We start from the raw sequence: 14285 nt of genomic DNA, 5'->3' as shown, positions 1-14285 counted from the left end.
ACAAGATTAACAAGAAAGAAATTTATCGTTTAGTGAGTTAAATGCAAGTTTTACAATAAACTGCATTTACAGTACCACCAGCAGCGGCAGCGACAACAACAGCAGCAGCATCAGCGGTAACAGCAACACTTCTTTTCTAATATCTCATCTGACACTGCGAAGGGAAAAATAACAGCAACAAATTAAAAGCAGACAATATGGACAGATGTAAGGACAGACGCAACGATAGAGAGTGAAGCAAAGAAACGAAGCAAAGTAACAGCAATCAAAATAACAAGAACAACAATAACAGCTACACACACACACACACAGCAATAAAGCTGAATTGAAAAGAATAAAAAAAAAAGGCCTCATTATAATGCAGAATCTATGCTCTCCTCATATACACGATTGTTAAAATTGCGCAATATGATGGAATTGCTTTTTGTCCTTGTTTACAAATGTAAAAGCAAATATGAACACACACAATATAAGTAAACATATCTACACATACATAAATACATATATATATATTTACAGAAATATGCACCCTTTATATATATATATATATATATATATATATGAGTTTGCATATGCAAAATAAGAAGAGGATACTAAGGTAAGTTTCACATGTCGACTGTTGATAGATTGACTTAAACAAACATTTTTAACCGCAAGACTGACTAAAAGTATACATACATATATATGTATATATATATATATATATATATATGTGCATTTAACCGTACAGATATAGATACCCACATAAAGGGATACATACAATTAAAATGAAACTCTAAAATGTGAATTGAAGAGCCTTCCATTCAGAACACAACGAGAAAGGATTTTACACATTACTAAACTGGCGAAATCTCTTAGCAATTTTCTACAAATCTATATCATCCTTATACAGCTTTGACAGCACCAGCAGCATTATAGCTTAGTAAGTAAACACTCATACACTCGTATACATACGTAGCTGGGCTTCTATTACATTACATATTTATGTAAGAATAATTATACACGTGCGCTAGTATGTATGTGTGGATGCGTATGTGTTTCATTTTGACCCACTCTTTCTTACCGACAATCATTTACTTGCTTACTGACTTGGTTAAGCTTTCCGAGCTTATGGCGTAAATTGTGTGTGTCCACCTTTAGGCCAAAAGATGCAACTGCGGTTAAATTGTTAAATCACAGCCTACTACTACTACTACTACTGCCACTACCACTACTACCAGCAAGAGTAACAGCAAAAACAGCAGCAGCAAAAGCAGTAACAGCAACACAGCACATCCTATCTAACTGACAACTACTATCATGATTGCATATGTGAGCCGCCTGTCTTCCTTTTTCATATTGTTCTGTATAACAAACCACAAACAAACAAACAAAGTGTACCCTTAGACAAGCAAACTTTTACTTCTACAGGGTAAAAAAAACACAAAAAAAAAAAAAAAAAAATGAACGACAACATAGCATACATATACACATTTGTATAATATATACGCATACATACATGAACGCATACACGTTGAAAATTATATGAATGCTCAGTTTGTGCTAAAGATATATGGGAAGTTTCTTCTCATCATCAACAACATTATAGTCGTCAGAAGAGAAGCACGCGTACGCACATAAGTATGCAAAGCTGACAGATAGACAAACTTGGATATTTTTTTTTTGATTTCTTAATTTTTTTTTTTGTTTTTTTTTGATTCACTACAGCCACATCTTTTGGCCATTATCAGCTAGATAGTGCTAGCATCAACACATCATCATATAGGCCTCTCACGTTAATGCGTGCGTGTGTGGCTTGTGGCTTCTGCTTCTTGTTCATTTCAGAAATTCATTGCCAAAAATGTGGAGACCACAACCTAATTACAAGGCCTATGTAAATACCTAGGTCCATATATACATATAACATACATATAAGATTCAGCGAATGTGTTTGCTTTGCTAAGAGAAAGAAAAAAAAAGGAAAAAAAAAAGAAAAAACAAAGAAGAAACAACAAAAGAGCAAAGAAACAGAATTAAGGACGAATTAAAACAAACAAGGCCCACATTTCATTAAATATAAATATATATATATATATATATATATATATATATAAATGTGTACATATATGTATATGTTATATATTTTTATTCAAAACAACGTTTACACATTTGCATGATGTAACATTATGCAGGCTAAGCTAACATTACTGACCAAGCAACCGACTGGCCAAGCGGCCAAGAAAAAACATTCATTTATCTACAATATGGCTAAGCTAACCTATAACGTTCTCGAGCAATGTTAATAATCATGGTTCATAGAGTCGACCTGATGCTTATATTCTTGCTGCTGGTATTACTGTTGCTGTTGCTGTTGCTGTTGCTGCCGCCGCTGCTGCGCGCAACTTATGGTTACTACATTTGTTTTAACTTACAATTCTTCATACATTAAATAACTTGTAGCAAAAGATATGGTTGCCTGCATATGCATGCTTGATTGGCGATGTGCTGCTGTGGCTAAAGATGAAGAAAAGTACATAATATTACGATGATGATGATGATGATGATGATGATGATGATGATGATGATGTTTGCTAGGGCACCGCCAGCACCTATGCTCATATGCTTACATCGAAACAAATATGCGATTTTTCTTGGTCTCATTTTTTCTTTGCATCTTTAAAAGCAGCTTTCATTTTAATAAATGAATGAATCCGTAGTGGCGAGTTACCACAATTTTTCATATAATATATGTAATCGCATGTAGACAACTTTTGACTATGAAATATTAGTAATCTGGGAAAATGCTCTTGTTGGCCCAAGATTATAATAATTCAGGGCAAAAATGAGTCATCCATGCAAACTAAATCAAAACTAAATCATCCTACTAAGCAACCTACTAAGCCTTTCGTTCTACTCTTTTAGTTACAAAAAGATTTCTTTATGCACTTATAACGTTTTCGGTAATTGTTTCAAGCTTAATTACGGGTAATACTTCGTATCAGGCAGTGCTTAAATTTGTTGAAAAAAAAAAAAAAAAAAAAAATTATAGAATAAAGTATACAGTATGTGTAACCAAGTAAGTAAGAAATGATATTCATTTGATAACGAAAAGCCTTTTATTGTCTAATGCTTCTGCTCTGGTCTGCTTTCATTTTCTCTGAACAGTTATACACTAGAAAAAAAAAAAAAAAAAAAAAAATTCATATTCGAAATGAATATAAAAAAATTAATTATGTAAAAAATTTTTTTTCTACAAGTTTTTGTTTTAATGAGCTAGCTAACCGTTATGACTATACATTTATAAAATTCGGTGACTTTAATGTGGAAGAAATTCGCTGCGTTCTTAATGGGCCAAAATTTTATGTATAGTCATATAAAAGTGACACTGAGCATAATTTTAGTTCATTTTCCATAAAGATTATTAGACTGTTGCATTTCCCTTTCTACAGATCGAGTCCTTTTTATGTTTTTTTTTTTTTTGAAATTCACATTAATCGAAGTGCTGAGAAAAAAATCCAGCAATTCGTGGCGTCCGCTAGATTTGATGCACGACGTCGACATCTCTATGCTCCTCCCATCGCAAATCATGGGCCGAAAGAGAGCATAGGAAGGGTAGGGTAAAGAAAAGCCAATGGCTTATGATGATCTGCCCGTTCGGTAAGAAAGTTTCGTGCGGTCTTTGTTTGCTCTTATAAATTTGGACCATGTGTATTACTTATAGTTGTAACCGTCTGTGGAGTGTCCGTGAGAAAAAAAATTGCAACCCCTTCTATAACTCCCGAACTAGCTACGTCAGCAGTGACTCGTCCATACGTCTCATACAAGTTAAGACCAGCCCTTAAAATCTTAAAGTCAGCAGTTCGATATTTCCACCAACAGAGAGAACTTACAGACACAACCGTTACATAAAAGTGGGGATTATTAATTAACAACACGTCACACGGCGTTCACCTTATTTAATGTTTAATTAAACATGTCACTTTTTACTTAACAATCTCTTCAGTCTGAAGCCTTAACCAAGAGCAGCATTAACTAAAGCAAAAAGTGCTACCCCGTAGGACGCACCACATTTAATATAGACGCCGCTTAGATGGTTGCAATTTAATCTTCATGTCTTTTTATTTGACGACCATGTCGGCAAAAATGAATCTATCAAGACATGCTGCACACTTCATTGAACATAGGCCACATCTCCAAGCCTTTTCATGTAATACCCATAGCAAGGAGATTTTGAAAAAACAAATTAATCCACTAAGCCGCGGCGTACGTCATCTTTAAATCGAACATGCTTAGCTTCTCGCTTTTTAGACTCAAATTCCTTTTTTTGGTACCTATATAAAGGGAATTAATTGCTAAGGAAAGGTCGTGATAACCATGATGGACTAAATGGAAGTGTTCAAACTCTCGATTGCGATACAAGTTTCGAAATTTTTTTTTTTTTTTGAAAAAAACGATATTTGTACAATCAAACCCTTTTTTAATTACGTAAGTAATGTATAAGAAATTTTTGAAAGGAAATTTCATATTGAATTTCTCTCTGTGCATCTAAAACAATCCTTAGCAGTACATTAACAGATACTTGAAATTAATCTGTAAAACTTTTCCTTTTCTTTAAAATAAACCAAATGACTGACTCTCTTAATATGATGAAAAATTTTCTTAGAACAAAAAAAAAAAAAAAAAAAAAAAAACTCTTTACCGTAATGCTTACTATGATAATAAGTAGACTGTGCAATGATGTGCTTTACTATGTGCTGTGTTGCGTGCATGAACGTTTGTCTAGTTATAATTATGTAAAAATCTTGCAGGAAACCTTTTCAAGTCGTTAACATTTTAATTTCATAAAATTTAAGTTAAATTTCATTCTTCTTCGAGAGTTCTCAGTTTTGAAATAACTTGAAGTCTTCTTCTTTAAAAATGAAATGATTATAACTTTAACACAGATATAAAGACGAAGAGTCTTATCTATCTATTCGTTCAATAAATCAAATATTCAAAAGTGTTTTTCAACTTCGTTTGAATTTCATTATTTATTTCTCCCATTAAGATAAACTCAGTAGTAGATAACCTTACATCGAGAGCTAGATAAGTTTACAAGTCGAATGGTTGTATTATTATATTTTGTATGCTTAGGGTTTTTGTGCATTTTTTTGTAAAAAATTTTATAAACTTTTTAAAGTAAACATTGCAAGCACGTATCGAATAATTTTATGAATGCGAAAATTAAAAGGCGGCTTATCACGAGACTCAATTAAAATTAACTAACTCTGCAAGTCTCCGCCAACAGACCACTAAAGAAAATGCAATTACGGTGTAAAACATATTTAAAACATTTTAATCAAAACACAACGAAATCCATAAGTCAACTACGTTGCTTTTTGATGGTCCCAATTAACGATATAAAGCCTCGTTATAATCTATTTAGTTAATAAATTATGAAAAGCAAAAGAGACGCTATACTCTTTCGAAGCGATAACGACATTTATTAAATTCTAGATAGCAGATGTCATAACTATGCCATAAACAAGTTCAAATGTGGAATATCAGACATTTTTTATGCATTTTATTTGAAATGCTTGCGTTGCATTTAATAATAACGACTTTGAGTGCGTGTCTTCTTAATCTGCGCGATAGTCCAAGTTGGAGTTTGAAAAGAAGAAAGAAAACCTGATAAAAGCCAGCACAATATGACCGATATATTTCGGCCAAAAGCGTTAACTTTTAACTTGTTGAGTTACAAGTCAAGGAAGCCGATTAATTTAAATGAAAACAAAACCTTTGCAGTGTTTTCTTAATCAAAACCACAAAAAATTATATCATTACAACTCCCCCCCACCGACAACGTGGACGTCTAAAATTCAATTAGTAACTAATCAACTTTGGTTCACTGACAATACTAAAATAAACAAAAGCCTTTGTAATAGTTGTATGTGTAAGCAAATCCATTGCTAAATCCGTTTTTTTCATCTATTCGCTCTTTAATTAGTTTTGCTGAAGTAATACAATCTGAAAATCGAGGGAAAGAAACATTTGCGAATCGCTCGCTGCCTTAGGCAAAGAAATTTAGCAAATAATTTTCTGATTTTACTAATTCTTCATATGCACACACGTAGATGTGTGTGAATGAAAGCCTTTGCATTTATGTTTCATATTAGTACATGTTGCTGGTAAATAAAAGAGCACACGACGTATGAGCGATATTTGCTGTTCTTCTTTGTATAATGGAATTATATTATAATTCATATAAAATACTTAAGCTATCAGAAAGTGACTTAAATCAGACTAAAAAATATTTATATGAATTAAATTTAAATTTTTAAATCTCTTAAAAAAAAAAAAATAATAATAATAAGTAAGCAATATACTAAAGTTTATTATTAAATAAAGCTTATGAAATGAAATGTGATAAGATTTGTAAACAAATACACTTAGAAATTTTACTTTCGGTACATTTTGATAAGTAAGCATAGATCATAATCATCTTAACGAAAATCATGAATACAAATGATGATAAGAAAAAGTTTGAAAAAAAGGAAATTTCGAAAAGCTTTTACAAAAGCAAGAATTAAATCAAATTTGAGTTTTTTTTTATACGGAAAGGCAAGCGATATATTCATTTTGTGAATATGAATATTTCCAGCGTCCAGAAGAAAGCTTCAGACACCCCATGAAATATGTATATTCTTGATTAGCATCATATCCTAATAAACTGATTTAAGCACCTTGTGCTCTCCGCCAGTCTCTCTGTTTGTGTAGTGTCTGCTGTAAGCATTTTTGCAAAAGAAATTATTGGCTAATATTCGAAATTCTTGCAGGCAGGTTGATATTGAAAGTCGAACAAATCGGCCAAAGAACTCGGCCACATTGCAACATAATCTGAGATTACTTTTGTTTTCAAAAATAAAAACAAATTTCGTTTTTTCTTCATTATTTATAAACCACAATAAATACTTGGGCAAATATATGCATATATGTGTGGCCCTGCAGCATCTTTACAAAAATTGAAAAAATCGAACGAAAGGATCAAATTATTTTTTTCACTTTTTTCATATATATATTTTTTTACGTATATGTTATCTACCTGAGTATATATTAATTCACAAATAAAGATGGTAGACACCATGACATGGAGAGTTCGTTTTTTTGCAGCAGTGTAATCAACTGGGTATAAAATAAAAGTACTTAGAGAGTAGAAGGCGACAAGTTAAATGTGTTAATTCGAAATTAAATATTCCGATCGCCACGACATGGGAGACTAATTTTTTCTAAGGATAACAGATAAACGATAAAAATTTCCAAATTTTGTTTCTTCCGGTTTTTGAATGTTTTTTAGCATAACCTAAAGCGCGATGTAACGGCCGAGTAAAATTTTCTTACTTGTTTCTCTTCTTTTTTTCTTTTAGCTAATAGTATAGATAAACCTTTGCTATGACTTAAAGAAAATTTATAGATGTTTTATGGAGAATCATTCCAAATTTGACATTTTCATTGTTGGGATTGTTTTCATATCTCTACAGCTTTTTTATAGGTAACAAGGACATTTTTTAAATCATTTTCAAGTTAGGTAGAAAATTAGTTGAAACACTTTTGCACGTTTTCTCTCAATATCTATAACCATAAGAGGCTATAACATTAAGGAGGACGGCGTTAAAACAGAAAGTAAAATTTAAAAAAAAAATCGATGAACGGTATTCGCTCGCTTTTCTTTCAATCTATTCAAGTTTAAGATTGCTTTCTGGGCCGTGTGCGCTCGCTCGATCCTCTATCATCATCAGAGAAAAACTGAGGCAAGTAGTTTGAACCTGATACAAGTTACTTGGTTTTTGTGAACCGATCGATTTTCAAAATGGTCACGGCCATCACGGTCACAAAGTTGAGAAGGTCCAATCAAAGAAAACGAAGACTTTTAAAATATTACCGCTTTTCCGGACTGTTTAATTGTTTGCAGTAGATCAGCCATCACATATATAAGAGAGTTAGGTGAAGGAAAGCTTTTTATTTTTGATTTATTTGCATAATGCGATCAGTATTTAGAAGATTGTGCAAAAAGCAAGGGTAACTTGATTTTCCTTCTTTCAGTCACTTAATCACTTCAGCGAATAAAAGGAAGACGGTTCGATTTTTAATTAAAATTTTACAAAACATAATATTTTAATAAAGAAAAATACTAAACTAGTTTAACAGGTTTATTGTTATTGTTTGCTTGTTACGATTACACCACAATTTTTTACCAAAGTATAATGAATGATGAAAAGAGAATATTTTTTACTTTTATTTGGCACAACAGTTGGCACAGCTATTATTTTCTAATTTCTTTAATAATAAAACAATAACGTAACAAAACGGCGCAAATCCCTTTCAATATCCTGCTGTGTGCTAGATTTGTAACTAGCACAGGCACAGGCACAGGCACTCAAGCCCAAACGCACACAAACGTTATCGAATACACGACAAACACATAAAGAAAGAGAGAGAGAGAGAGTGAGAAAAAAAAGAGAAGCGGAAAGATAGGCAGAGAGGCAACTTTCACTGACTATCATGAATAACGAACCATTTAAAAGTAACAAATTGCGGTTTCGAACTCAACAAACCCCCAAAAAACAAAAAAAAAAAATATATATATATATACACATACGTACATCGAACAAATATATATAATATAAAACGAATATGAAAGAAAACAACGTAGTGTACACAAACCAATCAAATTAAAAACTTAATATGCTAGCAAATCTAATAATGTTGTTTTTATCGTTGCAATAAGTTTGTCATAAGTTGTCATTTTCTATAAAATGGTTTTCTCTATATGCACATCTACATAAACCTATACACTGGTATCGATCAAGGTCTTTGGGTGACATAGTATATATATATATATGCATTTATTATATATAAACATATATATATATATATATATATATATATGTAATATTATGGTTGTTATATATTTCTGTGTGTAGGTCAAGGATTATGTTCCATCATCATCATCGTCATCATCAGTTTAAATGTCAGGAAATTTTTATTAGAATAACTGCGCTTCATAACTACAGACAAACAGAATTTCAAATTACATGCATGCATGCATGCATGATGCTTAAGTATGCTTTTCTAAAAGAAAACAAAAAAGAAGCCCAATAGGCTTAACTGCATCAAAAGAAGCAAAAAAATAAACGAAAAACAGGAAAAAAAAAAAAAAAACTACAAGAAAAAATGGAAAACCCTGACAACATTGATGAGAGCGTATGGCAATCCAAACGAAATATAAGGAAAGCTAAGATAAGGGGAGAAACTAATAAGCTTCGTCATGTAAACAAGCAGCCAGTTGTCAACGGATATTAGAAGAACTTTTCACACTCTGTAGTACCAGCATTCACATAGCAAAGTGTATAGGGTTTTTTTTTCTTACTAAATCAACAGAGAAAAAAAGAAGAGAACGAGCGGGAAAGAGATAGATAGAGATAGAGAGAGATAGAGAGAGAGAGAGAGAGAGAGAGAGAGAGAGAGATAGATAAGGAAGGAGAAAAAGTAAACTTATCTATGACACAAATAATCCTCACTATCATATAAAAATAATCATGGCTTGGTGCTGAAAATGATGAGGTGTCAAAATCAATTTTAGCCAAACATAAATTCTGCAAGTAAAGTACGTGTTTGCTTATGTGTATATATATGCCAATATGTAAATTTTGCTGTTGTTAAGCTGTGCTTACCTTGTGATGTAAATTATTATAGTACCGCACAATATAGGACGGCAGTTGTTCAGCTGTTTCCAAGCCAATCCATTGAAAGCATAATGTTTCTGACGATAAATCATAATCTTCGTCGTCATCCATACAAAATTCACACATTTATTATAATGTATGTACACAATGTAAGATATATATATATATATATATATATATATATATATGTGTATAAGAACACTTGCTCACATAAACACACAAACCCACAAACACACACACAAACACACAAACGCACACACCCTAGCTCATGCAACTGCACTCAATTTACAAAAAAAAAGCAGCCGCTTATCTTTTATATATGTAGTTTTAATAATCCTTTAAAAAGTTAAGATTTGAACACTTTTGAAAACTTAAGCTTTTCTATTTTTGTTAATACCGATGCTGTTGCTGCTGATCTTGTTGTTGTTGTTATTGTCTTTTTTTTTCTTTGTTATCGTTATTGTTATTGTTGTTGTTGTTATTATTATTATTATTGTTGTTGTATTTATTATTTTTGTTGCTATACATGTATAAAACTTAAATCCTGTGTATTATTTAGATTTACTACACATATCTTCGGCAAGCATTCATCTATTCATGTATGCATGTCTGACTTATACAATGGTTTTTATTAAACCAAATCGTTGGTTGTCAGATAGATTTTCTTTCTTTTTTAGTTGGTCTTCCTTTTTTTTTTGTTTTTTTTGTTTTTTTTTTTTTTTTTTTTGATAAATATATATATAATGTATATTTTTATATTATTCACCCGTTCATTACGTTCATACGCCTACACTGAATCAACATAATTATAATAGCTGTGAAAGTCATCAACACCCGCACCCGTTAGTATACTCTTTATATCGACCGGAGAACGTTGCCAATATCACTACATGCTAAAAAATGGTATGTAAACTGAATGATTCCATTGGTAAAATGAAGATGAGAAATTACTTTCCTTATTTGGTCATGGGAATGCCAAGTACACGTTATGAATGATTTATTGTTAATTGAATAAATTTTACGAATTGCTATCCTCACGTCATCATTTAACCACACTATTAGACTTTGCGTAATATCGCAAGTGATAATATTTTCATTTCGTTACACGACTGGAATAATCTTTATTTAATTCCGAGAATTGCTTAAGGGAAATCTCTTTTCTCTTGCTCTTTTTCCATCAAAAGAATGATTCGAAATTGAAAGAAATGCGTGTAGTCGTGATGGGTAAACTTTGGGAATTAAGTCAGGGCTCTCCTCCAATTTACCTATTGTTGGAATTATTAAGTCCAAATAATCAACATGCACTTGGAGCTATACTTTTTAATGCGTAGAATCTGCACACAGAGAATAATGAAAATCATTTAACTCTGCACCGTTATGGCCGTCCTTCCCGCTCGTTTATGTAAATGTTGTGGCCTATACTTAAAGGAGCAAATTTGGATTTAAATTCTTTCTTGCCAAATTCAAAAATACGGTAAATATGCCACTGCGGGCTCGACAATATTTGCCGAAAGCTAATCGTTGTTCCTTATCTCCTATTTGTCGGCTCCAAATTACTCCCAATAATTTTCTTGAATGAAACGCGTCCGACATAAAGATTAATTAAATCGGATCATTGATTCGCTTATAATTACGAAACAATTTTGTGTAGGTAGTTTTGAATATTCAAAAACAATTTCAAATTTTTTCTAAAAATTTTCAACTCTTTTAAAAAAATCTGATTTGAAATATACAAGGGATACATCTAAGAGAACACATAATAGGTTATACGAATAATATAAGAAGTAAGACACTTGTCACTTTATCTTCCAACCAAATATCGTGAATGAGCGAATGATGGGGAAGACTTTGAAGTAGATTTGATGTTCACTATAACTACTTCTTTGCTATAAATAGCTATTTATAACTATTTATTAATATCCTAGTTTATCTCTATCCATATTTATTTTTATTGCCCAAGTTTGGGCGATTATTTAATATTTTTTTATTGCCTACTAACAACAAAGTGAAAATTTGAGAAATATGTCGACAATAAATATATTGATCTTATATTCTGACAAATATTTATAAGAGATATAAACAAAATTATAATGTGCAATAGCTTGAATAGGAGAATTAAAAGCCAAGTCTACTTTAAGTAATGGGTAACCAAGATTTGCCTCAACTTGCATGCCGTTTTGTTTTTTTTTTTTTTTTTTTTTTTCATTTCATTTTTTACTATTTCATCCTATACATGCATATACGTACATGCAAAAAGTTACCTTGACATTAAAACAAATGCAAAAATATTTTTTTTTTTTTTTTCAATTTTCTGAAATACAATACTCGGCTGATGACAGCTAATTTGATGAAATTCACAGGAGACGATTTAAAGATGTTGCTTTTCTCCTTTCGTATATTGTTCATAATATTTTCATAACGAAATTGTTTATATAAAGAATTTAAAAAATTCATATAAAAATGTTGGAATTCTGAAATTTTTCGCACCTAAAAGTGGGCAACAAATATTTAATTTTTTAAAACAGAACACAGTAGATTAGATTTTTAGATAACGGAATTTTTCTTAAAATAAAATTTAAAAAGCATAGGCCATGAAATGTATGCATATTTTAATATAACTAAAATACTTTAATTAATATAAGAATTTTTAATTTAGGTTTCATTTTACAAAGATTAATGTCTTGCATTAAAAAAATTTTAACTTTATTTTCTTAGCAAAAGTTTCCTGAGGATATTAAACTAAAGTCGTAGACTTTAAAAAACAAAAAACGATACCTTATTTTTCATAACTTTATTGAACGCAGGGAAAACTTCTAGTGCTACTAAATTGATTGAACTAACATTATAAGCATATTTAGGTAATGTATGTAAAATTTTCAAAGGGAAAAGTTAGACATAAGGCAGGTGTGTACATAAAACGCTAACAAAATTGCAGGTAAATTGCAGAAATACTACACTTCGCCGCAAATATATATAATTTTGGTGTACCATTGCAATAAGTGGCTACCGTAAGTGGATGGTACCAGGCGTTGTGGTTTAGCAAATGACTGCTATATATAAACTCTACTCATTACGAAAAGTGTAAGAGCCGTTAGAATTTTTCCCTAGAGAGTACGATTAACGAAATATATTTTTTGCTTTTGCAATCCATCGCAACGTCATATGTTTAGCTAACCTAATTTAAGTGAAACGCAGGCCTCATTCCTCATCTTAAGCTTTCTAAAATTGAACGATGAAAAAAGGAAAAATATCAATGTTTATCTGATTAAAAGCTACTGCCGAGTCGGCTTAATTAAAGATTTCTGCGAATTGATCTAAATATTTAAAAATCGACAAACCATTATTAAATTGATTCTAGAATGAATTAATTGCACTTACTTATAGGCGAAGAAAGCTAATAAAAAAACCACCTTTGTAAAAAGCCCAACATCGTAAGTCTTTCATTTCCTCAAACTCTTCATCTCTCTAAACATACAAAAGTCATTACGTTTACCATTACGATTTCTTTATCTTTTAAAGCGTAAAGAATGTTCAACATTACTATTTTTACAAGCATTTCTCGCACTGTTCAACTTATTCTTCGTTGTTTTGCAGTCATAGCAGGCATTCAGATAGATGGTATACAAAAAAAAAAAAAAAGAGTAAACAAATTAAAGTATACCGCCTTCCTTTTCCTACCACGATAATAATGTAATACTGAAATAAAATATAAATAATACTCTTGTGGTATAAAAATGGTGCATAATGTTTTTTTTTTTTTCAATTTTTTTTTCATATAATTTTTTGCATATTATTAAAAAAGTTATTTTATCCCATATTTCTAACTTTTCAGAATGAACAACAAAAAAGTAAAAGTATTTTTATGGCCTATACTTAGGCGAATTTTCACTTGTTTTTATTTCTTGCATATTTTTTAACGCAAGATTTTAATTTGGCCTTCTTTCAGGGCGATTTCATAAGTTTTGTAAAATTCTTTACTTAAGTGTGTAAACGCTTCTTAGTCTTAATCTTATTAATTTCTCGTATTGAATGAAATTTTAAGGTAAATGTACAGTTGTCCTCAACTTTTTTTTGAGAGGATAATTTTTTTTTTTTATTTCTAAATATTTTATAATTTACAATACGAACTGTTACCAAGTTTGCTGAAGTTGATGAAAAAAAAAAAATTCAACATCAGCATTGCTGAATGTGAAAACCATTTCATAGAAGATGAAAAGTTACTTTAAGTTATAGTTAGTTGACCTCCTAATAAAAAGGCTTTGCTAATTTCTTATTTATTGGCTAAACTATGCAGCCAATTTACAACTATTTTAGATACTTTTTTGAAAGATTAAGTTTCCATTCTGGTTTTTATAGTTAAAAGTTTTGAAAATAATTAATTCTAATTTCAGTGCAATATATCAGGCTTTTGGGTAAACAAATATATACTATAACGAAAAGTCGAGGCATGTGCCTGGTAATAAGTAAACTTCTCAGCAAAATGCAAATACCGTTAATTAAACTTTTTCAACTTTTTTCCTCCTCCTCCTCCTCCTCCTCCTACTCTTTTTTTTTTTTTTTATTTAGAAAACTTTTAAATGAATT

At 30.9% G+C, this 14285-nt stretch overlaps 1 protein-coding gene across 8 annotated transcripts in view; it reads right to left on the bottom strand.

Annotated features, from left to right (window-relative positions):
* LOC119638034 (peripheral plasma membrane protein CASK) overlaps positions 1-14285 on the bottom strand; it is a 122502-nt gene that overhangs the window by 72509 nt on the left and 35708 nt on the right. Inside the window, exon 1 of one of the 8 annotated variants that reach the window (XM_038034616.1) lies at positions 9690-9871. The exons of the other annotated variants lie outside the window; for them this stretch is intronic. Coding sequence (XP_037890544.1) covers positions 9690-9827 — 138 coding nt within the window. The 5' untranslated portion in view covers positions 9828-9871. Of the gene's footprint in view, positions 1-9689; positions 9872-14285 lie in introns of those variants that run through there. 8 annotated transcript variants of the gene reach the window in all.

Source organism: Glossina fuscipes, unplaced genomic scaffold, assembly GCF_014805625.2.
Source record: "Glossina fuscipes isolate IAEA_lab_2018 unplaced genomic scaffold, Yale_Gfus_2 62, whole genome shotgun sequence".
NCBI classification, from domain to species: domain Eukaryota; kingdom Metazoa; phylum Arthropoda; class Insecta; order Diptera; family Glossinidae; genus Glossina; species Glossina fuscipes.
This window is presented reverse-complemented; position numbering and strand designations above follow the sequence as displayed.